The 27546-nt window shown below is 40.4% G+C and overlaps 1 protein-coding gene across 1 annotated transcript in view; it reads left to right on the forward strand.

Moving 5' to 3' along the window:
* CORO1C (coronin 1C) overlaps positions 1-27546 on the forward strand; it is a 91385-nt gene that overhangs the window by 19725 nt on the left and 44114 nt on the right. Inside the window, exon 2 of the mRNA XM_019649166.1 lies at positions 11504-11703. Within this exon, the coding sequence (XP_019504711.1) occupies positions 11509-11703 (195 nt within the window). The 5' untranslated portion in view covers positions 11504-11508. The remainder of the gene's footprint in view (positions 1-11503; positions 11704-27546) is intronic.

Genomic DNA, 27546 nt, shown 5'->3' on the forward strand with positions numbered 1-27546 from the left:
AAAATGTAGTAACATTTACTCAGGTGTTTTGAGTGTATTTTATTTGGTGCCATTACAATATAAACACCCTATCTTGCCTACATTTTTTTCCTCCTAACACCCAACATATTTCTTGTGTCGGGCCTATGAAATAAATTTTTTATGTATAACTTGGCAGCACCATTAGAGCATGCCTTTATACTCTCCTAGAGGTTGAAGATGATCAGTTGAATGTATTTTATTCTGAGAATGATTTTTAGCAATGATTTTTCGTCTGACACTTACAAAGTAAATCCTTAAACCATAGAGGCAGTCCTTAGTTTTGCAGCTTGTTTTTGGTTAAGATGTTCACCCAATATGTAAAGAACATTTATTAATAGTATTTTGTTTCCTTAGATGAGCTGTTAAGTATTGTGAATATGGGTAGTCAGCTTTAGATTTTCTTCATTTGAAGCTAAAAACAGGACTATATTGTCTACTGATAAGAAATGTATGTGGGAATATAAATTGGAACAGTCACTATGGAAAATAGTATGGCAGTTCCTCAAAAAATTAAAAATAGAACTAACATATGATCCAGGCATTCCACTTCTGGGATTTATTCAAAGGAAGCAAAATCACTACATATCTTGAAAAGATATCTGCACCCCCATGTTTACTGCAGCATTATTTGCAACAGCCAAGATAAGGAAACAAACTAAGTGCTCATTGACAGATAAATGGGTAAAGAAAATATGTTTTTTATACATATACATATACATATATGATGGAATATTATTCAGCCATGAAAAAGAAGGAAATCCTACCATGTGTGACAACATGGATGGATCTTGAGGGCATTATACTAAGTGAAATATGTCAGAGAAAGAAAACACTGTATGACATATATCACTTATACGTTGAATCTAAGAAAAAACAACAACCCCAAACTCGTAGAAACAGAACAGATTGGTGACTGTCAGAGGCAGGGAGTGTGGCTTGAGTGAAATGGGTGATGGTGGTCAAAAGGTACAGAAAAAATCAGTAAGTCCTGGGGATGTAAGGAACAGCATAGTGACTATAAAAAAGGTAAAATTTAAAAAAAAGAAAGAAACTTATTACAGTTGCTGGACAATCAAGACCTAACCCTTAGTCTTCTTTCTTTGGCCTTCAGTATCACCTGGAAAATTGGTCGGGGGAGATGACTGTCGAAGTTTCTAAAATAGAGGTTTCAGCCAAATCCCAGAGAGTGCATTTCATGGTTAAGCCTATGTTCTCAACCTGTCCTCACATTGTCTTTCAGAGATATATCGGTTTTTATTATAATGAAAACCATTCTCGAATAGTCCCTGTCTTATTGAAAATATGGGTAGAATGATAAATTGCATATCATAAGGCCTTAGGAAAGGTTTGTAATTCCCACATTTTGTGGAAATTAAAAACCACGTTGCATTTACTCCCATCTAAAGTCAATTTATTTTGACATTTGTAACCATTTCTTTGATTTGCTTAATGAATGACTTATGGTCACATCATCTCCTTTATTACTATGATAATCCTCCAATAGTGAAGAAAAGGCCCCGTGCAGTTTTTGGATTTTGTGAGCAGGCGACTTCTCCAAGGTCGAACCCTGACAAGACATTTAAAATTGTGCCTAGCATTTCCTTGGGCTTTGTGTCAATTATATTTTTAGCTCAGGATTTTTTCACTTACTCTTTTTAACATAGAGAATGAAATTTCTTTGTAAAATTAAATTTATAAAATGCTTCAGTTTTGGGGGACACTTTAGTTGTGTTAATTTCGGACAAGATATTTAATAGAAGACCTTCTAAGTTTGATAATATGACATCATAATTTGGAAATTTATATTTAAACTTTTTAAAAATTGTTGAGACTCCAATACCATTTGATAATGCAGGCAGTTCTCTTGAGAAGAGGGGAGTTTTTCTGTTTGAGATAGTTCCCATTTTTTTCTTTGTTTGAGGGGAAATTAAAATGTAGTAAATACCATGCTGATGTGAGAGAACAAAAAAATTTATAAAGGGTCCTTGATAATGGGTGCTAGTTGTCCTGTGTGAAACTTATACTCTTGGCCCATAATAATTGGGAAATGGATTTGGGTTTTTCCCCCTTGGGTAGAGAAACCTATTAGTGGGCTCTTAAATAATAATTGCTAACATTTATTGGACAGTGCTTCAGAGTCAATGCTAAGCCCTTTGCAGATTTTTAAAAAAACAGCTTTACTGAGATAATTTACATACTATACAATTTACTCATTTAAAGTATACAGCGCAGCAGTTTTTAGTATATGTACAACTATCACCACAGTCAATTTTAGAACATTTTCATCACTTCAAAAACAAAAACCCCTTTACTGTTTAGCTATAAACTCCTATCCCCTCACACACACCCCCTCCCCCCAACCCCAGAAATCACTGATTTACTTTACGTGTCTATAGATTTGCCTATTCTGGACTTTCATATGAATGGAATCATAATATGTAGACTTTGTGATTGGCTTCTTTCCCTTAGTGTAATATTTGTAAGGTTCATCCAAGTTGTAGCATGTACTTTAGTCTTTTCTTTTTTTTTTTTCATGCGAGAGTCGAACCGGCAACCTTGCTGTTAAGGTTGCCTATCCACTGAGCTATCTGGGCGGCAGCTCAACTCAAGGTGCCGAGTTCAGTCCCAGCTGTGGATGGGCATAGCCCCTTTTTATTGCCAAATATACTCCATTGTATGGACATGACACATTTTGTTTTTCTCTTCATCCAGAGAAATTCAACATATAAGTCTCCTTTGGCTATTGTGAATACGCTGCTCTGAACATTCATGTACCAAAGTATTTCTTTGAATACCTGTTTTCAGTTCTTTGGAGTATATTCCTAGGAGTTGAATTTCTGGGTCACATGGTACTCTTTGTTTAATTATTTCAGGAACTTCCAGACTTCTTACCAAAGTAGCTGTACCATTTTACGTCCCTACTAGCAGTGTATGAGGGTTCTGATTTTTCTCATCAACACATGATATTCTCTGACATTTTAGTCATCCTAGTGAGTGTGAAGTAGTTATCACATTGTGGTTTTGATTTACATTTCCCTAGTGACTAATGATGTCTGGCATCTTTTCGTGTGCTTACTGGACATTTGTATATCTTTGGAAAAGTTGGATTTTTTTGCCCATTTAAAAATTGGATTGTCTTTATTGTTGAGTTGGAGGAATTCTTTACAGATACAGGTGCCTTATCAGATATATGACCTGCAAAAGTTTCCTCCCGTTCTGTGGGTTGTCTTTTCACCTTCTTGATGATTTCCTTTGAAGCACAAAAGTTTTACATTTTGATGAAGTCCAGTTTACTACTATTTATTTTGTTGCTTGTGCTTTTGGTGTCTTATCTAAAATTCCTTTGTCAGATCCAAAGTCATGAAGATTGACTCCTGTGTTTTCTTCTAGAGGTTTTATAGCTTTAGCTCTTACTAATTATGTCTTTGATGCATTTTGAATTTCTTTTATATGGTGTGAGGTCATAGAAAAACTTTTGCATGTGGCTATCCAGTGGTCCCAGCACCATTTGTTGAAAAAGACTATTCTCCACAAATGGTTTTGGTACCCTTGTCAAAAATCACTTGACTAAAGATATATGAATTTATTTCTGGGTTTTCAGTTCTATTTCATTGATCTATAAGTCTGCCCTTGTTCTAACACCTCACTGTCTTGATTTCCATTGCTTTTTAGTAAATCAGGAAGTATGAATCTTCCTAATTTGTTCTTCTTTTTCAAGGTTGTTTTGGCTACTTTTGGGTCCCTTGCAGTTCCATATGAATTTTAGAATCACTTTGTCAATTTTGACGAAGTCAGCTGGAATTCTGAAGGGATTGATTGCATTAAATCTGTAGCTCAGCTTGGGGAGTATTGCCATCTTAATGTTAAGGCTTCTGATCCATGAACATGAGATATCTTGACATTTAATTAAGTCTTCTTTAATTACTTTCAGCAGTGTTTTGTAGTTTTTAGTACAGGCATACCTCAGAGATATTGCGGGTTCTCAGCTCCAAACCACCATATTAAAGCGAGTATTCGAGTCATAATCTTTTGTTGGTGGAGTTCCTTCCCTTCAATTTGTAAAAAAACGCAACAACTGTGAAGCGTTATAAAGCAAAGCACAATAAAATGAGGTATGCCTGTATAGAGCAGGCCTTTCACCTTCTTGGTTAGGTTTATTCCTAAGTATTTTATTTATTTTTTTTGATACTGTGAATGGAATTGTTTTCTTAATTTCATTTTCAGATGACTTGTTATGAGTGTACAGAAATACAATTGATTCTTGTATCTTGATTTGTTATCCTGCAACCTTATTGAACATATATATTAATTCTAATAGATTTTTAGTGGATTCCTTAGGATTTTCTGTATGTAAGATCATGTCATCTGCGTTCAGAGATAGTTTTACGTATTCCTTTCCAATCTGAATGCCATTTATTTATTTATTCATTCTTGTCTAATTTCCCTGGCTAGAACCTGTAATACATTGCTGAATAGAAGTGACAAAAGTGGACATTTTGTCTGATTCCTAATCTTAGGGAGAAAGCATCCTTCACCGCTGGATATTGTATTAGCTATTGTTTTTTTTAAATCAGTTTGAGGAAGTTGCCTTCTTTTTTTAAAAATGCAGATTCTTTTTTTTATTATTAGTTTCAGGTGTGCAAAACAACATAATAGTTAGACATTTACATACCTCACAAAGTGATAACCCCAACAAGTCTACTACCCATCTGACACTGTACATAGCTATTACAATACCATTCACTATATTCCCTATGCTGTACTTAACATCCTGTGACTATATATACGTATATGTGTGTATATATGTATTTTTAATTATAGTTGACATTCAGTATTATTTTATGTTAGTTTCAGGTGTACAGTGCAGTGGTTAGGCATTTATATGATTTATGAAGTCATTCCCCCCATAAGTCTAGTACCTATCTGACAATATACATAATTTTTACAATATTATTGATTATATTCCTCATACTGCATTTCACATCCCTGTGACTGTTTTATAACTACCAATTTGTACTTTCTAATCCCTTCACCTTTCTTACCCATCTCCCAATCCCCCACCCATCAGTTTGTTCTCTGTATCTATGAGTCTGTTTCTGTTTGTTTGTTTATTCTGTTCTTTAGATTCCACATATAAATGAGATCATATGGTGTTTGTCTATCGCAATCTGACTTATTTCACTTAGCATAATAAACTGTAGGTTCATCCATGTTGTTGCAAATGGTAAGATTTCATTCTTTTTTATGTCTGAGTAATACTCCATTGTAGAAATGTACAACAATTTCTTTATCCAGTTGACTATTGATAGGCATTTCAGTTGTTTCCATAGCTTGGCTATTGTGAATAGCACTGCAGTAAACATAGGGGTGCATATATATTTTCAAATTAGTGTTTTGCATTTCTTTGTATAAATACCTAGGAGTGGAATTGTTGGGTCATAAGGTAGTTCTATTTTTAATTTTTTGAGGAACCTCCACACTGATTTCCATAGTGGCAGCAACAATTTGCAATCCCACCAACGGTGCATGAGGGTTCCCTTCTCTCCACATCCTCGCCAACACTTGTTTGTTGATTTATTGATGATAGCCATTCTGACAGGAGTGAGGTGGTATCTCATTGTGGTTTTAATTTGCATTTCTCTGATGATTAGTGATGTCGAGCATCTTTTCATATGTATATTGGCCATCTGTATGTCCTCTATGGAGAAATGTCTATTCAGGTCCTCTGCCCATTTTGTAATTGGATTGTTTGTTTTTTTGGTGTTGAGTTGTAAGATTTTTTCTAATAAATTTTGGATATTAACCCTTTATCAGATGTATCATTGGGAAATATCTTCTCCCATTCAGTAGGATGTCCTTTTGTTTTATTGATGGAAGTTTCCTTTGCTGTGCAAAAGCTTTTTAGTTTGATGTAGTCCCAGTTTGTTTATTTTTTCTTTTGTTTCCCTTGCCCAAGGAAATAGATCAGTAAAAATATTACTAAGGGTAATGTCTGAGAGTTGACTTCCTATATTTTCTTCTAGTTTTATGGTTTGGGGTCTTACATTTAAGTCTTTAATCCATTTTGAGTTTATTCTTGTATATGGCATAAGAAGGTAGTCCAGTTTCATTTTTTTGCATGTATCTGTCAGTTTTTCCCAGTACCATTTTTTGAATAGACTGTCTTCCTGTAAGTTCTTGCTTCCTTTGTCATAGATTAAATGACCATATAGGCATGGATTTATTTCTGAGCTCTCTATTCTGTTCCATTGATCTATGTGTTTCTATGCCAATACCATGCTCTTCTGATTACTGTGGCCTTGTAGTATATTTTGATATCAGGTAGCATGATACCTCCAGCTTTGTTTTTCATTCTCAGGATTGCCGTGGCTATTAGGGGTCTTTTATGGTTCCATATAAATTTTAGGATTGTTTGTTCTAGTTCTGTGAAAAATGCCATTGGTATTTTGATAGGGATTGCATTGAATCTATATATTGCCTTGGGCAGTATGGACATTTTAACTGTATTCTTTCTATCCATGAGCATGGTATATGTTTCCATTTATTTCTCTCTTTAATATCATATAATTTTCTAAGTACAGGTCTTTTACAAATTTATTCCTAAGTATTTTATTTTTTACGCAACTGTAAATGGGATTTTAAAAACATGTCTTTTTCTGATAGTTTGTTATGTGTGTATAAAAATGCAACTGATTTCTGAATATTAATTTTGTATCCTGCTACTTTACTAAATTCATTTATCAGTTCTAATAGGTTTTTGGTAGAATCTTTGGGGTTCTCTGTCTATATAGTAGCATGTCATCTGCAAATAATGGCAGTTTTACTTCTTTCCCAGTTGGATGCGTTTTGTATATTTTTCGTGTCTGATTGCTGTGGCCGGGACTTCCAGTACTATTTGAATAAAAGTGGTGACAGTAGGATGAAGTTTCCTTCTGTACCTAGTTTGTTGAGTGTTTTTATCATGAAAGTGTTGGATTTCGTCAAATGCTTTTTTTCTGTGAGATCGTGTGATTTTTGTTTTTATTCCACTGATGTAGGTTACATTGATTTTCAGGTGTCAAACCAACCTTGCATTCCTGGGATAAGTCCCACTTGGTCATGGTATATAATCTGTTTTATGTATTGCTAGATTTGGTCTGCTAGTATTTTGTTGAGGATTTCTGCATCAATATTCAAAAGAGACATTTGTCTAGTTTTATTGTCATGTCTTCATCTGATTTTGGTAACAGTAATACTGGTCCCATAAAATTAATTTGGAAATGTTTCCTCCTCTTATATTCTTTGGAAAAATTTGTAAAGAATTGGTATTCTTTAAATATTTGATAGACTTCAGTGGTGAAGCCATCTGGACCTGGGCTTTGTCAGATATTTTTTTGAATTATTTTTTTCTTTTTTAAAATTCTTATAGGTATGTGTCCCTTCATTTCATAGATCAGGAAACTGAGACTCAGAAAAGTTAAGTAATTTGCTAATAAGTGGCAGTGCTGGGATTTGAATCTGGATTACCTTATGTCACATTCTAGGATAACAATAGCTAACATTTATTGTGTAATTAGATATGTGTCTCTAATCATATAATGTGCTTTAACATATTAATCTTCTGCTAACACTCCTATCACCAAATGCTCATTTAATGGTCACTTCAACTTTATACGTATTATACCCATTTTCAGATAGAGACTCTGGCACTTAAGGAGATTTATTGACTTGCTCTACTGAACCATGGCCAGGAAGTAAGTGGTGCAGCTGTGCTGCGTACTCACAAGGCTGTCGGACTCTGGAACCCTTCCTCTTCATTGCTTTTCTTTGTTGGGTACAGCAGAAGCAGCTGTGCCACAGGTAGACAGCTGAGCCCAGATCAGGTTTGACCTTGGATGTGAGTGGGCTCACACTGCCCTGCAAGCTCCACTTGGGCATGCCTGGCTCAGCACAGCACTGTGGAAGCACCAGCTTTTCTTTCTCTCTGCTGTGTAGCTCACACTCTTCTCTGTGGCTGTAGCAAAGAACCTGTGTAACTTTGTGACTCCATGTAGTTAGGATGAAAATAAGTTGTCACTGTAATAATAGCAATGACTTTTTATTCATTTATTTATTTTTTAATTGGGGAATAGTGTGTTTTTTCCAGGACCCATCAGCTCTAAGTCAAGTAGTTGTCTTCGATCTTAGTTGTGGAGGGCGCAGCTCAGTGGCCCATGTGGGGATCGAACCATCAACCTTGGTGTTATGAGCCCTGCACTCTAACCAACTGAGCTAACCGGCCGCCCCAACAGCAATGACTTTTAAGGGTATATTAGTATGTAAGTCAGCCAGCAGATTTGTGTAATATCTTTCGATGAACACATTTGAAGCACTTTATATTAATATTGTTGGTGAGATTAGCCTGTTTGATTGAGGAAAGAGAAAAAATTGTCTTTATTTTTCAAGTTAGAGGCCTTCTTCAAATATCCGTTCACATTTAAAAGTGGGGCACAGAAAGCTGCCTTGATGCCTGTGTGGGTGGAAGGGCTGGTTGAGGGGTGGGCCTCAGAGGATGGTGAGGTCTCATCTGCCGGTATCTGGACCTGGCAGCCAGTGTTCTGTTCTGGAGGCTTCACTGTACAGACCCAGGTTGTCAGTGTGGCACCTCTTCATACCTGTGCTCACCTGTGCTGGGGGCCATCCTGTCCAGGGTTCACAGTCTGGCTTCTGCTGAGTTGAGTGCAGGGCAGTCCCCTGACTGTGCAGCACTGGAGGAGGTGATCCAAGTGTTTAGCTGCTCCTGATTTAGGCTTTCAGTCAATTTTCTCTGTGGTCGCTCTCCCACATCCCTATCTTTAGAGACGCCCAATTTCTCTTCTGAGTGCCCTGGGGTTTACAGTGGGCCTTGGCATCCTTTTGAGAGCCTCTCCTCCTGAGCCGCTCAGGTGAGTGGAGAACATTCGCGCTGCAGTCAGTTACACATACATGGTAGCTTTCCATCTTCCAAGATGTTGTTGTCACATTCGCTCTCTTCTTAGGCTCCTTTTCAGTGTCCTTTGTCTTGTCCTTCGGTGTTTATACCTGCTTTTATTCCTTGGCTGTCATTTTCAGGAAGGAGTGGAGATAAATGCCATTTGTATTTCGTTTGTAAATTACCTCTTCCTGTCCTTTTGTAATTTTTCATTGGGATTTTCATGTTCTGAATTTGTAAAAACGATGTATGAAGGATAGTCACTCTGACATATGGTACAGTCCTTTTTTCTTCTGTGTTAACTTACTTTTGAAACACTTGTTGGAAGGTCCTGGTGGAGATTCATGCTTTTGCTAACTTGTACAGATGGCTGTTTGGGAAATGGATCCTGAGACCAGCTGGCTGTACGTTGGCTTTTGTATGGATGTGCTTTTCTTGTGGTTTTTGCTACCTCATGGAAGCTGCCTTATCTACTCATGCTTGAGAATTAATCATACTGTTTCACAAATGAAGGACCCTGGCCAAGTGGAAGTGAATCACTTGCCATCTCCTCTACCAACTACTCTAAATGTATGGTCCTGGGAGCTGGAAAGCTCTGGCAACAGCTGGGCTGAGGAACATGGGTGCCCCATTCCTGCCAAGGGTCTGTTGCTTCAGCCCAGCAACGTGCCCCAGGCTTGGAGAGAGGCCATTTTTGTACATGTTTTAGAAGGGTAAAAAGAGGCTCTGGAAGAAATAAATTCTCTCCCTCTGCATCTAGCAGTGGGCCCAGAGCCACGAAGAAAGGAATTGGAAGGAATTAGCAATAGCCCATCATGTGTCCCATTTGGCACAGATGGACAGGTGTTAGCCCTCCCCTGTACTTAGGGATCGGGACTGGTTTCAACTGAGTTGTCAAGGTTTGACCATGTTGCAGTTCCATTTATGTTTTCTCCGGGCCCCTTCTATCCTAGCCAGTATGAACAGAATGTCCTACGTTAGCAGATCGGAAAATTACGCTGGGTGCAGTCTAGGAAACCTCAGCCAGGTTGGGCCTGGTGATCTTAAAGCACGAAGCTTTCAGTACACACGTCTGTCGGACAACCTAGTGGAATTTGGAGTCTGAAATGACCGATGGGGAAGTCCAGGAATACCAGTTCAGTGTCATTTCCCCTCCCCCAGGTGAATGATCAACTCTGACATGAAAACCCATCCTGGTTTCATTTCCCCTCCCTGAGGTTTTCCTGTCCTCTGCCCGACTGCTACTGCCACCATCATTCCAGGCCTTTCCAGGCCTGGTTGACTATGAGCTCTTAGCCCTTGCTTTTAGCTCCTTCCTGTCTAATGTAATATGTCTACTATGCTACTGTCAGACCTCTTGTCATCCTACACATCACTTTTATCACATTACTTTCCATTTAAATCCTTTCTCCCCTTTTCCAAGACCTGGCTTTTGACCTGTCGGCTGGCTGTCTTAGTCACTCCTGGTAGCACTTAGCACCAGGAGTTTGGTCCTGAGTTGCTCTGATTATGTTGGAAGGCTCTTGAAGACAAGCGTGGTTGCTTATATTTCTTGAATTCTCCACTACATGTAGCTGGTCTTCTGGAAACACTCGTGAGCAGGCACAGTTCTCAGACTGCGGAGTGCTGATGTCTGGGGAAAATGCTTAAAACTGAAAAATTACCTTGGCAGACTGAGGAAAAAGCCACAATACCATAACTTTATGGGGGGAGGGGGGTTTCTTGAGCTTCAAATCTACCACATAACTTAACTTTGGAGTTTTCTTTTCTGTGAAAGGGAAGGATGGGAGTTAATTATCTTTCAGTTCCCACCCAATCCTGAAAGCTAATTTTCCATCCTTCTTTGCCTTGATCTTTCCCCCGAAATTAAAACTGATGAGCAGTTTCTGGATCTTGAATTAGGACTTTTTCATTTCTTTGGAATTCTTTCCCTGACGCATTTGGATTTGCCATTTGGCTACTTTTTAGGAGGACAGACAAAATGCCATGCCATTCTGTTTTTTTCTACTTGGAGCTTTTCATTTGTAAAAGTAAAGCTTTCAGTTTAGGTGCATTATTTTATTTATTTTTTTTTTTATTTTTTTTTTTATTGGGGAATTAGGGGGATAGGAACAGTGCTGGGGAATTGGGGTAAGGGGAACAGACAAGTTGCTGTCGTTTTGTTCTTCAATCTAGTTGTGGAGGATGTCGCTTCACTGGCCCAAGTTGGCACCATCATTGCGCTCTTCTCTGGCGAGGCAGATCAGTCGCCGGCTTCTGGACGGCCGCTCACTGCGGCTGCTGGCCGCTCACGCTGGCTGCTGGCCACATACGGTAGCCCATGGCAACCCACTGCCACAGGTGCTGCAGCCCATGCCGTCGCCGGCGACTCCCGGCAGCCCAGCTCCAGGTTGAGCTGTTGTTCAGCATCTTAGCTGTAGAGGGCAGTGTCACTGGCCCTCATATGTGGGATCCGAACCGGGGCCCTCTGGCATCCCAAGCGAGTTCTTAACCGTCGTGCCACTCGGTCGGCCCTAGGTGCATTATTTTAACATAATTTTTGCTCTTCTACAGACACAATGAGGCGAGTGGTACGGCAGAGCAAGTTTCGGCACGTATTTGGACAAGCGGTGAAGAATGACCAGTGTTATGATGACATCCGGGTTTCTCGAGTGACCTGGGATAGTTCCTTTTGCGCTGTCAATCCCAGATTTGTTGCCATAATCATAGAAGCAAGTGGGGGAGGAGCATTTCTTGTGCTTCCTTTGCACAAGGTAAGTAATTTGACTTTGTGGTAAACACCCTCTGGTAATCTCTCTTTCTTTCATAATAGATTGACAGTTCACTAAGAAGTTTGTGATTGCCCACCATTAGACTCTGATGTAATCGAGGTGACATTTCCTAACCACAGCAGTTTTTCTCTAATAGAGAATTATTAAACAGAATGGTGAACTCTGTTCTGGGCGTGCCCCCTATAGATGAAAAAGATTATTATAATGATGCTGTGAGCATGGACAGGCACAGGAATTTTGCGATTTGCTTAGTAATCATCCACTTTTCACAGAAGTTTTTCCAAGAAGTGCAACTTTAAAAACGTGTTTTTAAGTGGGCAGAAATTTGTAAGATAATCTGTTTTTGTGTGAAGTCATGAGGACTGAGATGTTTTGGTTTTTTGAATGGTAAATGGGATGAAAGGTGAAGAAAAAGTCCCCAAACAATGCAGATTTCAAGTCTGGGCAATAGTAAGTTTTAGCATAGGATCTAAACAGCGTTAGTAAGTGGTAGAAATAAAAGACCTTTACAGAAAGTGGTTTCATGTGACCTTCAACTTCAGTGGGCTTTTCAGTCCTCCCTTCCCTGGTCTTTTATCCATTCAGAGAATCCTCTCCAATATGGGGGAGGAGATAGGAGATTTATGATTTTCTGGCTATTCTTGACTGTTGTAGATGAAAATCTGTACTTTTAACAGGAAATCCCTGAATCACAAATAATAGGGGCGGGGGCAGGGGTTGCTATGAAGAGAGAGAACCTGGAAAGTCATTTTCTAGTTAGCTTTTAGGAGGAAAATACGTTTGGTGAGTCCTGAGCCCTAATGATAAGGGCTTCGTGCCCGTGAGGATGCAGGTGTTGGGTCACGTTACAGCTGTTTCCACTCTGCCAAGAACAGTGGATCTGTCTCCCTGAGTTTGAACCGTGCGTATCAGGGGTACATCTCATCATAATGGACCATGTGATGCTGAAAGTGGTTACAATAAAGTAATTTTTGTCAAAGTTTTGTTTCCCATTATTTTTTGGTGTTTTTTTTGTTTTGTTTTTTCCTTAGGAAAACTCTCACTGGGAAAACTTCCAATTCTCTTGGTCTTTTCTTTCTCTCAGATGCTCATGACTAACTTGTTTTAACATCTGATTTTCACTTTAGTGACTGGATTGATGTGATATTACACAATAGGACCACCTCACTACAGAAATAGGAGATGGAGGCCTTTCGGGAACAAATTTGATATGTGTTTTCAAATGTACTTTTATATTGGCAAAGTTGTTGCTCATATTTTAAAGGACAATCTTTTCATGAAATTGAAATTTAATTTTCTACTTGAATACTTTTATTTCTGTGGCAAAACTTGCTGTTTAGTGGCAAATAATACATTACCCTCCTATAACTGTACTTAAAACTTGATTTTTTTCAGTGGGAGTTTGAATTTAATGCCAGTTGCATTTGGTCTCCACAAATTTTTGTTCACTAAGAGCAAGGAGCATTTGGAAACTTGACTTTTCAGTGGTAGGTTTTATGGCGGTCAGTTGAGAAGATGTTTCAGCTTGTCAACCAAAACAAGGCACTGGAGCACCCTGATCTGTTAAAATTAAGAGTTTTTATTCTGTCTTTTATAGACTGAGGGATAAATTTAAGACCTTTTTTTTTTTTTCATTTCAAAGAAATGGAACAAGCCAATTAAGAAGCCCAAAATAAACTTTTAAATGGCTAATCTTCCTCTAAGTCAGTGGCTCTCAACCTGTGGGTTGCGACCCCTTTGGGGGTCAAATGACCCTTTCACAGGGGTCACCTAAGACCATCGGAAAACAAAAAGATATTTACGATTCATAACAGTAGCAAAATTACAGTTATAGAGTAGCAACAAAAATACTTTTATGGTTGGGGGTCACCACAACATGAGGAACTGTATTAAGGGGTCGCAGCATTAGGAAGGTTGAGAACCGCTGCTCTAAGTTCAGACAGCTTTATTCAAGTTCCACATTCCCCGAAGCCTCTATGAGTCCGTCTTTGCTTTTACTAACCATGGGAAATTTTGAGTATCATTTATGCCATTTAAGGGAGACCTGTGTGCAGCTCCTATGCTAACTGGATCTTACGATTTGACTTTCACTTGTATTAAGTGGCCTACACTTAATAAATAATTTTAGTATTCTGTTCTTTAACCAGCCGTATAGGAATTAGTACAGAATAAGTTGTTTTAAAAATAGTCATGTTTGGATGAAGTGTTGGTGTTTGGAGGAGCCTCAGGGGTCTTTATTTCCCAGGCTATAATACGATTTGTGTGGCTCCTTGAATATTTATTTGTTTTGGAGGAGGTGACATTGGCTTAAATTAAGCTCAGTGACAGCCATTGGACATAAGGTCAGTACTTGGGGTTATTAACTTTTATAATCGATGGGTTTACATGTACTATGTGGGATTTTTGTGTATTAAAGTATTTGTATTTAGCCCTTAGGGCTAGAGTGGCATAGAGGAAAAAACAGGGGTCTGGGATCGGGGAGCCGGGGGTTGAGTTCTGGCTCAGTCAGGGACTTGTAGTGAAACTTGGATATGTTGCTCTGTCCGGCTCTTCCATCTCTCTATCTGTAACATGAGGGGCTGTATATAAAAGTGATTTTTCTGCCTTGGAAATTCTAGATGATCTCAGAAGTGCCGTTCCCCTCCTATGATTCCCAATTATAAAGTGATTTCTGTTGCAGATGGTTTGGTACCCAAGATTCAGCAAAGGAAATACTGTTGTTCCATCTTTTCCCTCCACAGCGCCAATTCGTAACTTTGGAAAGTAGATGCCTTTTTATTTATGGCCGCTTTCCAGCCAAGGCCAAGGCTGAGCCCAGCAAAGAAGAGTGGTCTTGTGGCCCTGTAAACAGTTCTGTGCCTGGGGAGCTCTCAGGAGGATTTGCTGTGGTGGCAGGGCCTAGCCTATGAGCCCTGAATGTCAGGTGACACTCCCTTTCTTTTCTTCCTAAGACCCTGTCCCTTGACTAGTTATTACCTAAGCTGGGCATCAGTAGCTGCTAGAAAATAGAACTGCGTTCCACATTGTCAGAAAACCTAAGTTTCTATCTGCTTTATGAGGCTGACTGCCCTCTTGATATCCATCACCTTATAATTTTGATATAATAATGAATATTTGACTAGGGATCATAAGTTTTACATTTTTACAGACGTTTATATACTACAAAGTCTTTCCTTGGTCTTTGACTATTTAAATGTAATCATTTGATTCGATCATCTGTAAACCGAGTATCTCCAGGGTGCCAGCATCTCTGCCCTCAGGAGCACTGGCACCTAGTTCTCCTTTTGGTCAGTTTTCTGCTCTCCCCCGGATTGCCGGTATGAAGTGTTTCTCTTCACTTTAGAGGTGCAGCCTTGAAGGAGAAATATGATGGGGGGGCCCAGTGTACATGGTAAACCCATTAACCCTAATACAGGACTCTGCCCCGGAAAAGAGGTTCCTACAACTTCAGTATTTTATCAACTTTAAAATAGTTTTATAATGAGGGGCTGCTTTTGTTTAAAAGCGAAGAAAAACCAAATTCCCACATACTTATATAATATGAGGTGATGCTTGCAATCAGAATTGCAGGGAATGGTGCTCTGGGTGTACATTGGGCTCCAGTATTTGTTAATAGCAGTATGGGATTACTCTAAATGTGAACTTTAGGAGATGGGTATGGTTTTAATAACACTCTCAGGACTGCTGGTAATGTCCCCCCCCCCCCCCGCCCCACCATGTTTTTCTCTCCAGATTGTACACAGGTGGGTTGGTTTCAGTGATGCTTTGGGGGCTTTCTGTACGTATTAATAGTGAATATGCATGTATTGGTCTTAAGATGTACTGTGACACTTTCAGAAAGGCTCCCATTTAAAAGCATGGCCTTTCATGAATTTCTCTGCAAAGCTAGTTAGTGTTAGCGGAAAATAACAGCTTATTATTGCAACCTCGTGAGGCTTGTGAGTAGATTCCAGGAGAATCCTGCTCTCTGTCTTCCAGGACTTAAAAAATGGAGAGAGCAGTAGGGACAAATACATTAAAACACATACACAGCAAGAGGTAAGCTCAGGAATGAATGTATCTTTATTTTAATTGTATGGTTTATGGGGTTTTTGTTGGGAAGATTTTTTTTGAGACAGTGGGATTTTGAGAGGTCACTGCCAGAGGAAGATTGCAAGTATTCAGCCCTGAGGTGGGGTGGTTTAGATTAGCACACATGATTCACCATGTCTTTTGTAATGCTTCGGTCAAGCTGTGGCATGCCATTCTGTCATGACTTTTCAAGGTGTGGCTTAGTACATTTTCCTATTCTTTGGTCTTTCAGAGGATGAATAATAGCAGTCTTGCTGAACAGAAGTTGGCTTTGTGGTTTTGGCTACAGAGATTTTTTTTCCCCCACAACTGCATAAGCGGCCTTGTCTCAGCCCCCTGGGCACTGTACCACGTGGGCAGGACAAACCTCTCCTGTGTGGAGTAGCCACCACACTCGTGATGTGGGACTGAGGCGTTCCCATCCCCGTAATGAGCCATGTGGCGTATTCAAACCCACCATTGTTTGTTGTTATGTGCAGCACACTTCAGATCAGTGAACCTGTAAGCCCTGCCTTAAATAGGGGTGGGGGGAGTTGGTCAGAATTATATGCTCTTGATCTCTTAACACTCTCTTGGATGGAGGATGCCATTGGGAGGGCTCCTGTCTTCCGTAATTGCTTTCTCCCTTCTTCCCTTGACGGTTCTTACTTGGGAGTATTGGAGTGATGGCTGATTTTACCCTCCCACTAATTGCCTGTGGAGCAGCTCTGCTCTGGGCCATAATGGGTTGGGTGTGGCCATTCTGTTAACCTTCTGGGTCACCATCTCCTCTTTTTCCTAGCTCCTCTGTCTAGTACCTTTTTGTACAGTTATGTTTTTGCCATTTATTTTAGGAGCTGTGTGTGGGAATATTTGGGATCTTGCTGTATTTATGCCTGTGAACTATCTTTTCAATTCATTTTGTAGTCTTTCTCAGCTAGGGTTTGTGAAAGAACTCAGCCTTGCAGAAAACAATTTCAGTGAATATTTTCTTAGTTCCAGAGACTGAGACATACATAGCTAGGCCTTCTAGATGCATAAGAGAGAAATTTATTACATACAATAGCTGCCTTAGGGCATTAGGACTTAATTCTCTCACAGAACTTGAGTGGACAAGGACTGCTTTAGAATGTTTTTCTGCCATATTTATTGAGGAAGAAATCTTGATTCATTTCAGTCAGTATTCTGAATGTCCCTTCTAACTTGTTCAGTATCCAACTCACATGTTCCCTCTAATTCGCTGAGACAGTAGAAGTCATTTTTGGGCTTTCTTAGCTGCTTGTCTTTGCACTCATGGTACCACAGGCTGCCTTATCACATTATATTATAATTACTTTTTCATCACTTAACAAAAGGGGAGGGTGGTTAGAATTATATGCGCTTGATTTCCTGACATTACTTGGATGGAGAATGCAAACTAGATGGCTGTTTGAATGGTAGCTCTTGATAACAGGTTCTCTAAACTCTGGCTTTACTGTATTGAGGTAGCAGCCTCCAAGATGGCCCCCAGTGATCCTTACCTCCTTGTGTTCACGCTGTTGTGGGTTCCCCCCTGCATGAAATAGAGCTGACTGTCACCACTAGGATATGGTGCGATGGATGGAGTGTGACTGAGGCCAGGTCACAAAAGCACATTGGCTTCCACTTTGTCTCTTTTGGAGCTGCCATGTTGTGAGGACACACAAGCAGCTCAGTGGTGAGGTCCACAGGACCTCTTGCCGATAGCCAGCAAACTTACCAAACATGTGCGTGATCAGCCATCTTGAAAGTGGGTCCTGCAGCCCCGGCTGACATCTTGACTCATAAGAACCTGGAGCCAGAACCACCCAGATAAGCTGCTTTTGAACTCCTGACCTTCAGAAACTGTGTGAGATCATAAATGTGTATTGTTTAAAGTAGCTAAGCTTTAGGGTTAAGCAGCAATTGATAGCTAATGCATGTATTGTCAGAATGTGATGCAGAATATAATGTTAGGCCACATAATGCATAAATAAATGAGTACTTCACAATGACCTAAAAGGCCATCTGGTAGTTTTAAGCACTCTTTCTATCTCTCCTTAAACAAACAAACAAAAACTACAGATAGATAGATAGATAGATAGATAGATAGATAACATTCTTATAGCTTTTTTTTTTTCTTCTTCTCTTTAAGCTGAGCCATCCTGCCACCTGTTGGCAGCTCAGCGGCAGCTCAGCTCGGGTCGGGACTTGAACTGCTGTTGCTCAGAGTTCACACTGTTGAGCAAGCTCTTAAACCAACTGAGCCACTCGGCCGGCTCGATACATAACATTCTTAAATCTTAAATGAATAATTAAGGGATTCTGTACAGTAGCAAGAGAAAGTTATGTTACATGGCAAGATTTAGTATCCTTATGTTCCATGATACTGTCATGTTACCTGAAATATGTGTTATAAGGCCATAGTCACTATCTTATGTGAACTTCAGATTACATTACTGGTTTCTGAGAGAAAGTTTGGAATGTTAACATTGATGGTAGGAGTAGGACTAAAGGTGATTTTTTTATTTTCTTGTTTATAATTACCTGTACTTTTTTCAAAATGTTTTGCAATGAACTTATTACATGTAAAGATTAGTTTTACGGAGTATTATCAGTAATATCCCCAGAGCATATAGAAAGAGCTAAATGTTGTTTAAGTGTTAGTGAAATATAAAACCGTACTTTAAAAAATCACATCCATTCATTCACGTGCTCATTCCTTAGACATTTGAGCACCTGCTCTGTGCCATGACCTGTGTTGGGTTCTTGCTCTTAACAAGCTTTGGTAACAGTTGACCTTGATCTCCTCTGTGGGGAGCTTTATAAGGTGTGCATAAAGTGCCCTGATACAGCGATGAGAGATGATTCCAAGCTCAGAAATCAAGGGAGACATCACAGGGAGATTCTTTTGGAATTTGGGGTTTTCCTGTGTGGAGGAGCGCGGGATGAAACAGCCAGTTCACTAAACTGATGAGTGAGAAGAGGTGCCCTGTTCTAGGAGGGCAAAGAATGAGGTGGGGAGTCACATTCCTCCTTCAGATTCCTGGATTTGTGGGAATTTAGATGGATTTTTCTAGTATTGGAGAAGTGGGATGTTTGATTGGAGGGAGATTAAGAGAAATTGAAGGATAGCTTTTGATAGAAAATTACGTTTCTTGGCTCGTTTTTACCCCCTTCTCTGCCATTGTAAATAGTACAAAATTGGTGTTTTCCATGATCATTAGATGAACCAGAATAAGCACTGTTCTGCGTTTTTGGATTATTGTTATAACTGGAACAACATAGCATGTTTCCTCTGTATCATCTTCAGGAATAGGCAGTGACTTCATGTCACTTCATCCTAGTTTTTGCACACGGCAGGACTCTGTCATACTTTTGTTCTAAGGTTGCTGAAATTGAAACTCAGATTGAGTGATTGATTGCCCAGACCTGTGGGTCTTTCATGGATTAGAACCTAGGTTTCTGAGTCTTTATTTGATTTGTATATGTATATTTTTGATTAACATTTTTCCCCCCACTGAGTGTATAAGGTTTGTTGTTGTTTTTTTGTATAGAAACTGCAGTCCAGTTGCCACATAATCCTTTGCACTCTTTCTCTGAGATTAGAAGGCTTACTAACAAAAACACTAGCTTGTCAGGGCTTTGATTCTGTCAGCTCAGAGAATTGTCTTAAGGTTTGGAAAGTACTTGGTCCATACCATGCCTTGTGTGGAAACAGTGACAATGATGAAATTGTAGCAGTTCACATTTTTGAGGGCTTCTTTAAGTGCCAGGCACCGTGCTGATAAGTGCCTTCTTTCATGGACTAATTCAAAAGGAATGGCAGTCCGTCTCCCGATGGTGCTTTTACCCAGCACCTGCTGGATTTACATTGGCTGCTTCCCGCCTCCCCCCTCCCCCTTACTGTACACTGCTGACAGGCCATTTCCATTTCCACAAATAGCAGCACTCTATTTGGACAAGGGTAGCAATGCCAGTAGCCTTTTGTACAGATGTGGATGTTTGGCGCATGGTGGCTTTAGTGTTATGGGCAAGTGATTTTATTCCATGCCAGTGTCCTGATGCGTCCTGGAATGCCCATTCACTGCCTCCTGAAATAGATGCTTTCTGATGCCCTGAGCGCCTTAAACTGTCACTTATAGGTGCAGTGAAAAGCTGGGAGGCAGAGTGTATGTGTATGGGTGTGTGGGGGGGGGCACCAGGTGCAGAACAATGACTTCCAAATTATGTCACGAGCTGCCAGCCACACACCCGAGCCCTGCACGGCCTCATTACCACATGAAGTGCCACAGAAGGGCCTTTTCATTTCCTCCCACTGACCGTGTTTTCCATAGTCTTCTGTGGAGGGGGGAGGGGAGACACCCTCCTCAACCCCTGTTAACAATGGAGCACAAAGTCCTGGCAGAAGGAACCTCACAATGGACCCTGGGGCTATTTTTGATTACAGCGAGTGGCTGTGACTCAGAGTGCCCCAGCAGATGACGGGCTTCCACCCTTCTCTTCCCTTCCCTTCCTCCTCCCCTAGAGATGAGCAGGCAGCCTGTCCCTTTGTGCGTTTCCTTGGCCGACTTCTGGAACTGCTGCAGTTCACTGATATGTCCACAGCAGCCGGCCTGCGGCTTGACAGGGCTCTGACAGTGGTTTTTACCATATATGGCCATCAGAGCTCTGGGGCTGTCAGCTGGCCAGGATAATTTCCTTCCTTTGCTTTGATTGGCTGCATGGGTGGCTCGGAGAATGGTGGGATCTGGGAGTCTGGTGAAGGGAAGCCACTGAGTCAAGTGCAAAGAACGTTTAACTCTTTCCTGGTTTCTGGAGCGCAAGTCCTGCTGAGCACACAGGCAAGTGCTGCCGGCAGAAGCCCTCAGCGTGTGCACATGATAGCCCACGTCTGGGAAAGCGGCGAGGAAAAGCCTCCTGAGTACAGATGACTGAAACACGCAAGGTTTAACGGACACATTTCCGCAGTCTCTATTTGTCCAGAAGCCACCTTAGGTAGCAAATTTTCTGCTCCTACCAAGTTGAATGTCTGTGCTAGTTAGGGGTGGGACCCGAGTTGAGTCCAGGGAAGGCTGAGCTGGGAGGGCGAGTGACGGAGCACGTGTTGGCGCTCTCAGAGGACTGGTGACTTGGGTTTCTTTTCTGGCTGAGCTTTAAGCCGTGAGCAAGTGATACAGGCTACTGAATTGGGTCTCTACTCTGGCCCTCCTGCTTGTTTACAACCGCTGCGAGATGTGAACTGTCCCGGCCATGGGGCCCGAACCGCTTACCTAAAATACAATAGTTGTGAATTTCTCTGTTTTTCATCTTCACTCCAAGGAGCGGTGGGTTTTTATTCTGAGGCGTGTGGGTAAAGCAGTGCAGACCTGGGATTGGAAGGGGCAGCCTTGGAGCTTTTCATCAGTCACAGAGGGTCCCAGGGGAGAAGCCTCCAGTGTCATTTGCTCAGTGCAAGGGACGAGGCAAGCAGTTAATGTCCTTTCCGATTTGACATTGAATGCTTTAATTTCCAATATTTGCACTTACCTCTATAGTTCTTTCGCTTTTCAGCTTCTGCTTTCAAGCAGAATTTTATTTTGAGTTGGTTCTACCTCATCTTAGGTTCCTAGTTTTTGTTTGTTCTCAGACCAGAACTATCATATAGAATTACTTGTCTGCAGTGATGAGGTTTTCATTTCATAAATTTTTTTGTTAAGTCAGGAAGTTAGGAAATACAGCTTCTCTGGCTACTATTGCATATTTAGGTGTGGCTGAGTAAGAAGATGTTAACTCTTCCACCTTTTTGCCTGGCTGGTAATACAATATCCATAGTTTTAGAGTAGCTTGCCTCGGGGTCCTTAATGGACTTTAAAAATGGTCTGTTTGATACTGAAGCCAGTTGTAAAGAGGACCCATGATGGCAAAATGATTTGCTTGGCATTTTCACTGTGCTCATAAAGACTTCTTTTTTACTCATTCACTGGGAGGCAAGGTCTCTGCAGAGTCACACTGCCGCTCCCTGGCAGCTTGAGCCCTTAGCTTACCTTACAGGACTGGGTAACCCAACCCGTAGTTTTTATTCTAGAGCACTCCTCTTACCCTCAAGGTTGGTGTTTCTGGTTCCCTTAAAGTAAAACTTCCTCAGAATGGTTTATTCCTGGGTCATGAGCTGTCACTTTCCGTGGCCAGCCTGGCAACAAGTCATATATTGCGTGCATCCATCTTTCTGGGCTGCTGCAGAAAGTCCCCGTCTCATTATCCGGGCCACTCTTCCCTCTCCCCCCGCCCCTGTCTCACGGCCACAGTCACTATAGCTCCTCCCTGTGGGGCAATGGGGCCTTAAGAGATTTCAGCAGAACACGTAGACATATAAATAATACTGTTACAAGTAAAGGGAAGTTGGAAAAAAAGGAAAACCCACTTCAGAAGACATCCTTTTTCGACTCCTTTGAACTCTGCACAGTGTGAATGGAGCCCTTATGCCTGGGCTGGAAACTTGTCCTTTGCGTCCAAGCACATGCTTGACTCACCGTTCTCCTGGCTGAGAGTTCAAGAATTCTCACTGTGTCACTCCAGGGCTGGTAATGAGTTACTATCGGTGCCTTTGAAAAGTTCTTTTAATTTAGGGATGGTATGATAAAGCTTTTCTAATTTGGGCACATAAAGTAGTTTTGATAGCATTTTTTTCCTAAAATGAAAACTTTTAGAAATGTAAAGTAGGGATGAACAGTTTGGAAAAATCTTTCTACCTTGTTCCTTGAGTCAGGATCAGGTGAGGGCTGTTTAGGCCCTTAACATCAGAGGGTGGTGTAACCAGTCTGGGTAATAAACCCAGATTATAATAAAGGATTAGGAAATGCCTGGATAATAAGATGACTGTAGATTACAAGTTGGAAAAGTACTGGGAGGCTGCCTGTGCTGGACTAGATAAGGGAGAACCGTACAGAAGCAGGCAGAACCCAGCACCCTCGAAGGGTTTGGGTTCATAGGCTTGAGCTCCAGAGTGTGAACTAAAAAGAAACGGTATGTGGAAACCGTTGAGCACTTAAAGGGGAGTATTTGATTTAACTGATAAAATTAATGTGTGTCACTTTTGGTCACCATGTGAGTTTATTATTAGCTTTGTGAAAACATATGTTAGTTATGAGAAAGAGAAAGCCTGCTGGGTAGTGTTTTGCGGCTTTAACAACATGTTACATTCCGAAGGAACCAGCAATTATTAGGTTGATCCCTTAGCACCGGTTTGGTTAACATCTTCAACCTCATACTGAGCCAGCTAATGTGCAGATCAAACAGAATTACCATGGGAGAGGTCACTCTTACATTAAGAAATAATCATTCTGAATGAACTTTTATATAATGCATAGGTCCTATTGGAAGCATCCCAGTGTTGAATTTTGAGAGTTTGGGTGGGTGAAAATGCCTGCTGGTACAACTGTAATAAACCATTAGCTCCTTTAAAACCACACCCCAGAGTGGAACTCCTTTACAGAAACATATCTGTGAGGTTTCTGTACGTGTTTGTTAGTGTGTATTGAGAATGTTTTGATTGCACAGTACTGGCCTATGCATGTAGGATGAGTGCACTTTTTAATTTTTTAAGTATGGATTCTTTTTTGAAATGAGGTGTGAAAAATAAGACACATTGTTACACATAAGTGGAAGCAGTAGTGGTTTTCCATTGAAATTGATGGCCTATAGCCTTACAACTAAAAATGTCATTTACAACTAGAAATGTCATTTCATGAGAGTTAACATTGAATTTTGTATGCCTAAGAGGAATGTTTTTTGCAAAGTTATTTAAAATTATGAACATTCCTTCTTAGGGCAGTTAGGTGAAGTATGTATTTACCGATGCTTAAATTTTGATATTCACCCCTCTTCCCCCCCAAAAAAATGCCCATTGGAAAAGTGTTGCCTAACTGTGGGTTTAGTTGAAACATCAGCCTTCAGGAGCTCTGCTGAGTCTTTTCACTGCTTTGAAATGTTTGAGGACTTTCCCCCAAACCCAAAGCAAACGATAGTGCTGGTGTCTAGGAGGTTTTCTGCCACCATGAGGGTTGCTGGCTGGAGCATGTCAAAGCCACCAGCCTCAGCCCGGGCCAGCCACATGGAAATTGTGCTGTCACACTTGTCTCTTGTGCCAGCTGTACACACACTTTGGAGGTTGAATTTTCCCTGGGGCTCATGTTGCTTGGCCCCCGGCGGGCCACTGGATCTGTTAGATAATGTCTGTAAGCTAGTGCCCTGACCTATTTCACTAATGTTCCACAAGTTTTGAACTGGGCCCTGGGCCAGAGCCTTTGGGGACCTTGGTGTTGATCCTTTCCACCACTTGAGTTGACTTGCTGGTAATTCCCACCACTTGGAGTCTTAGCCAGAAAGGCACAGAGCTCTCCTATGGCATGTGATTGGGACCAGTAAGTAATCAGTAAATTAAAAAATTTAAACAGTGGGGTGTCTAAATGGCTGGCTGACTGTTGTCAGCTAAGCATTTAATTTCACGCTAGAGAAGTAGTCATATTCTAGATAATGCAACTAAGAGAATGCATCCCTAATCAAACAGTGGGCTGATTTGTTGTTAGTAAATGAAATGATTCTGTATATAATCTTGGAAAATTGATGGGTAGTTCTTAAAGTAAATCACCCTTTAGTCAAAAAAGATACTTAAAAGCTGGCATTAAATTATCGTAAATATTCCTTCCAGCCTCAGCTTTCATTTAACTTAACTGCTGAGAAGCGCAGGTAAGCTGTGTTGTCACCATGACTTCTGTGGATGTCCTTCACAACCTAGCGAATTAGACATGGGTTCCTTGGTTATTCACTGGATGTGTCATGGGTATGAATGAGAAATGCATTCTCATTAGATCCTAGTGCATAGTGTCTTTCAAAAATTATGTGTCCTCATCTTTACCTTCTAAGGCCATTATTGTATGGTTTCCTTCCATCTCCATGTACTTGAACTCTCAGCAGTTTATAATTGCCCTTTTACTATATACTCCTCAGGTGAACTGTGGTGTGCGTTGCTTTTGATTTGGTTATGTTATGGGTAAGAGGAGATGGGGAAGTATAAGCCCTTGAAAGCAAGATAGCTGATACTTGACTGTGTTGTAAGCATCCTGTGTGTAAACCGATCAAACTTGCTTCTTTTTTTGTTCCTTTATCACTGTCAGACATTTAGTCAATTCCCTTTCTTTCTTTTTTTTTTTTTTTAAAGATTTTTATTGGGGAATTGGGGGGATGGGAACAGTGCTGGGGGATTGGGGAAGGGGAACAGACAATTTGCTGTCGTTTTGTTCTTCAATCTAGTTGTGGAGGACGTTGCTTCACTTGCCCAAGTTGGCACCATCATTGCGCTCTTCCCAGGCGAGGCAGATCAGTCGCCGGCTTCTGGACGGCCGCTCACTGCGGCTGCTGGCCGCTCACGCTGGCTGCTGGCTACACACGGTAGCCCATGGCAACCCACTGCCACAGGGACTGCAGCCTACGCCGTCGCCGGCGACTCACGGCAACCCAGCTCCAGGTTGAGCTGTTGTTCAGCATCTTAGCTGTGGAGGGCAGTGTCACTGGCCCTCATATGTGGGATCCGAACCGGGGCCCTCTGGCATCCCAAGCGAGTTCTTAACCATCGCGCCACTCGGCCGGCCCTCAATTCCCTTTCTGTTGTGCTGCAATATGCTACTTTCCCTGTTTTATTTGTTGTAAGACTTTATGATGACGTCACAACCAGAAGAAGTAGATGTTTGCAGGATATAATTTTTTATTAACTCTGTGTTTCTGGTAACCAGCTGCCACTAATTTCAGCATTACTTTTGTGCATTTTTCACAAACCCACGGCATAGTGGAAATTTTCTTTCCCTATCGAAATCTAGTAAGGGTGGTTAGTGATATTTTAGATCTCTGCTTCTTGATTTTCTCTTGTACCTCAGTTTCTTTACTTAGAATATGGGGATAATAAAGTCCCTGTATTGTAAAGGTACTTGTGAGAATGAATATATAAAGGCTTGCAAACAATTTTCCTAACATAAGCACTCTAAAAGCAGCAGTTGCTGTTATTGTTTCTGATAGAAAGGAGGGAAGTACATGGAAGTTGCCCTTTAAATGACATTCAAATTCCTATGAAAACATTGGACTCGATATTAGTGCTTTTATGCTATAGACTTGTCAGGGCTGAGTTGGAAATGGCAGAAATGTTTATTACTATTCTTAAATATCTTACTTGACTGAAGAATATTGGTGAATAACTATAACTTTTAGCCAAAGGTTGCTTAAATTTAACCTAAAAGAAAAAAAGTCATTTAGGAGGCTGCTCAGTATATAATTAAGAACAACTTCAATAGTATTAGTACTTCCAGATTCCCTCAAAATTGCTTCATGTCTGAGCAAAAGCTCTTCTTAGCCCAGACTGAAACCAAATTATTTGGTGTCCTTGGAAGTTCCGAGTTCAATGACTGTACTTTGCCATCAAGGATCCAGATGTGGTTTGCTACAGAGAGCCTAAGAGTGAAGACCCTGGGATAAAAGAAAACAATTCAGATAGAAAAACATTTTCTTTCAGAATAACGATTTTTTTTTAATGTAAGGTTAATAACATAACATTGGTGTGTTTCTCAACTTTATTATATTATTATTTTAAAATAGGAAACAAATCAAACAAAAAATAAAGTAATAGGACGCTCATGTACTCACCCACAAGATTAACAGGATGTTAATATTTTGCCATGTTTGTTTCATAGCTCCCTTTTTTGAAAATCAATAAAGCATAACAGATGTAGCTAAAATACCATTCCCCTTTAGTTCTTTCCTCCTTCCCCAGAGGTAATCATTTCCTCAAAGTATCATATTTTTATACTTTTATTACATGTGTATGTATCTATAACATAGATTATTATTATGTGCTATTTGTTCCCATATCAAAGGATGGTAAAATTGCTTCTGCTTTTTACACTATTCCCAATAGTGGTACAATTGATGTCCTTTTTGTGTAAAATATGGGGCTTTTGTCTCACAGACCGTCTAGAAGTGGGGCTGCTGAGGGGCGGGCATCTTTACCTCCAGCTGTTTCTAGATTGCTCTCAGTTTGTAGCATGGTAGTGCCTCCTGTAATCAGTTTTTATGAGTTCCTCTTTCCTGACATCCTTGTCAGAACTTGTATTTAGATTTCTAAATTGTTGCCAATTTTAATAGGTATAAAGTACTGCCTCATTGTTTTAATGTGCAGTTTTCTGATTACAGTGAGATTGAGTATCTTTTCATATTTCCTTGGCTTTTCAGGTTTCCTTCCCTGTGAATTCCCTGATTGCATCATTTGTCCCTCATTCTGTTACATTGTTTGTTGATTTTGTCCAGTCTATATGTTGTATATATATCTTCTCCCAGTCTGCAACTTGTCTTTTCACTTTGCTTATGTTTTTTATTTTGAGAACAACCCTCACTGCTGAATTTGGTTGATTTATTTATGTTTTTCTTTTAAGGGGAGGTTGCATCAATATTTACAAGTCACGTAGGCTTAAGTTTCTCTTCCTTTTACTATCATCCTTTGTATCAAAGTGGCACATTCTTTGTGTAATGAGTTCAGCAGTGCTCCTGTTTTCTATTCTCTGGGAACATTTGAGATGCTCTGTTCCTTTAATGTTTGGTAAAGTTCACCTGTAAAACCTTCTGGGCCTAGTGATTTTTGGTATATAGTGGTTTATGGGGGAGGGATGTGTGTACTTATACTACTGGTTCTTTTGTGGCTATAGGTCTATTCAAGTTTTCTACTTATTGAAAAAGTTTTGGTTTTTTTTCTAGGAG

Source organism: Hipposideros armiger, unplaced genomic scaffold (genome assembly GCF_001890085.2).
Source record: "Hipposideros armiger isolate ML-2016 unplaced genomic scaffold, ASM189008v1 scaffold_129, whole genome shotgun sequence".
Classification (NCBI taxonomy): Eukaryota; Metazoa; Chordata; class Mammalia; order Chiroptera; family Hipposideridae; genus Hipposideros; species Hipposideros armiger.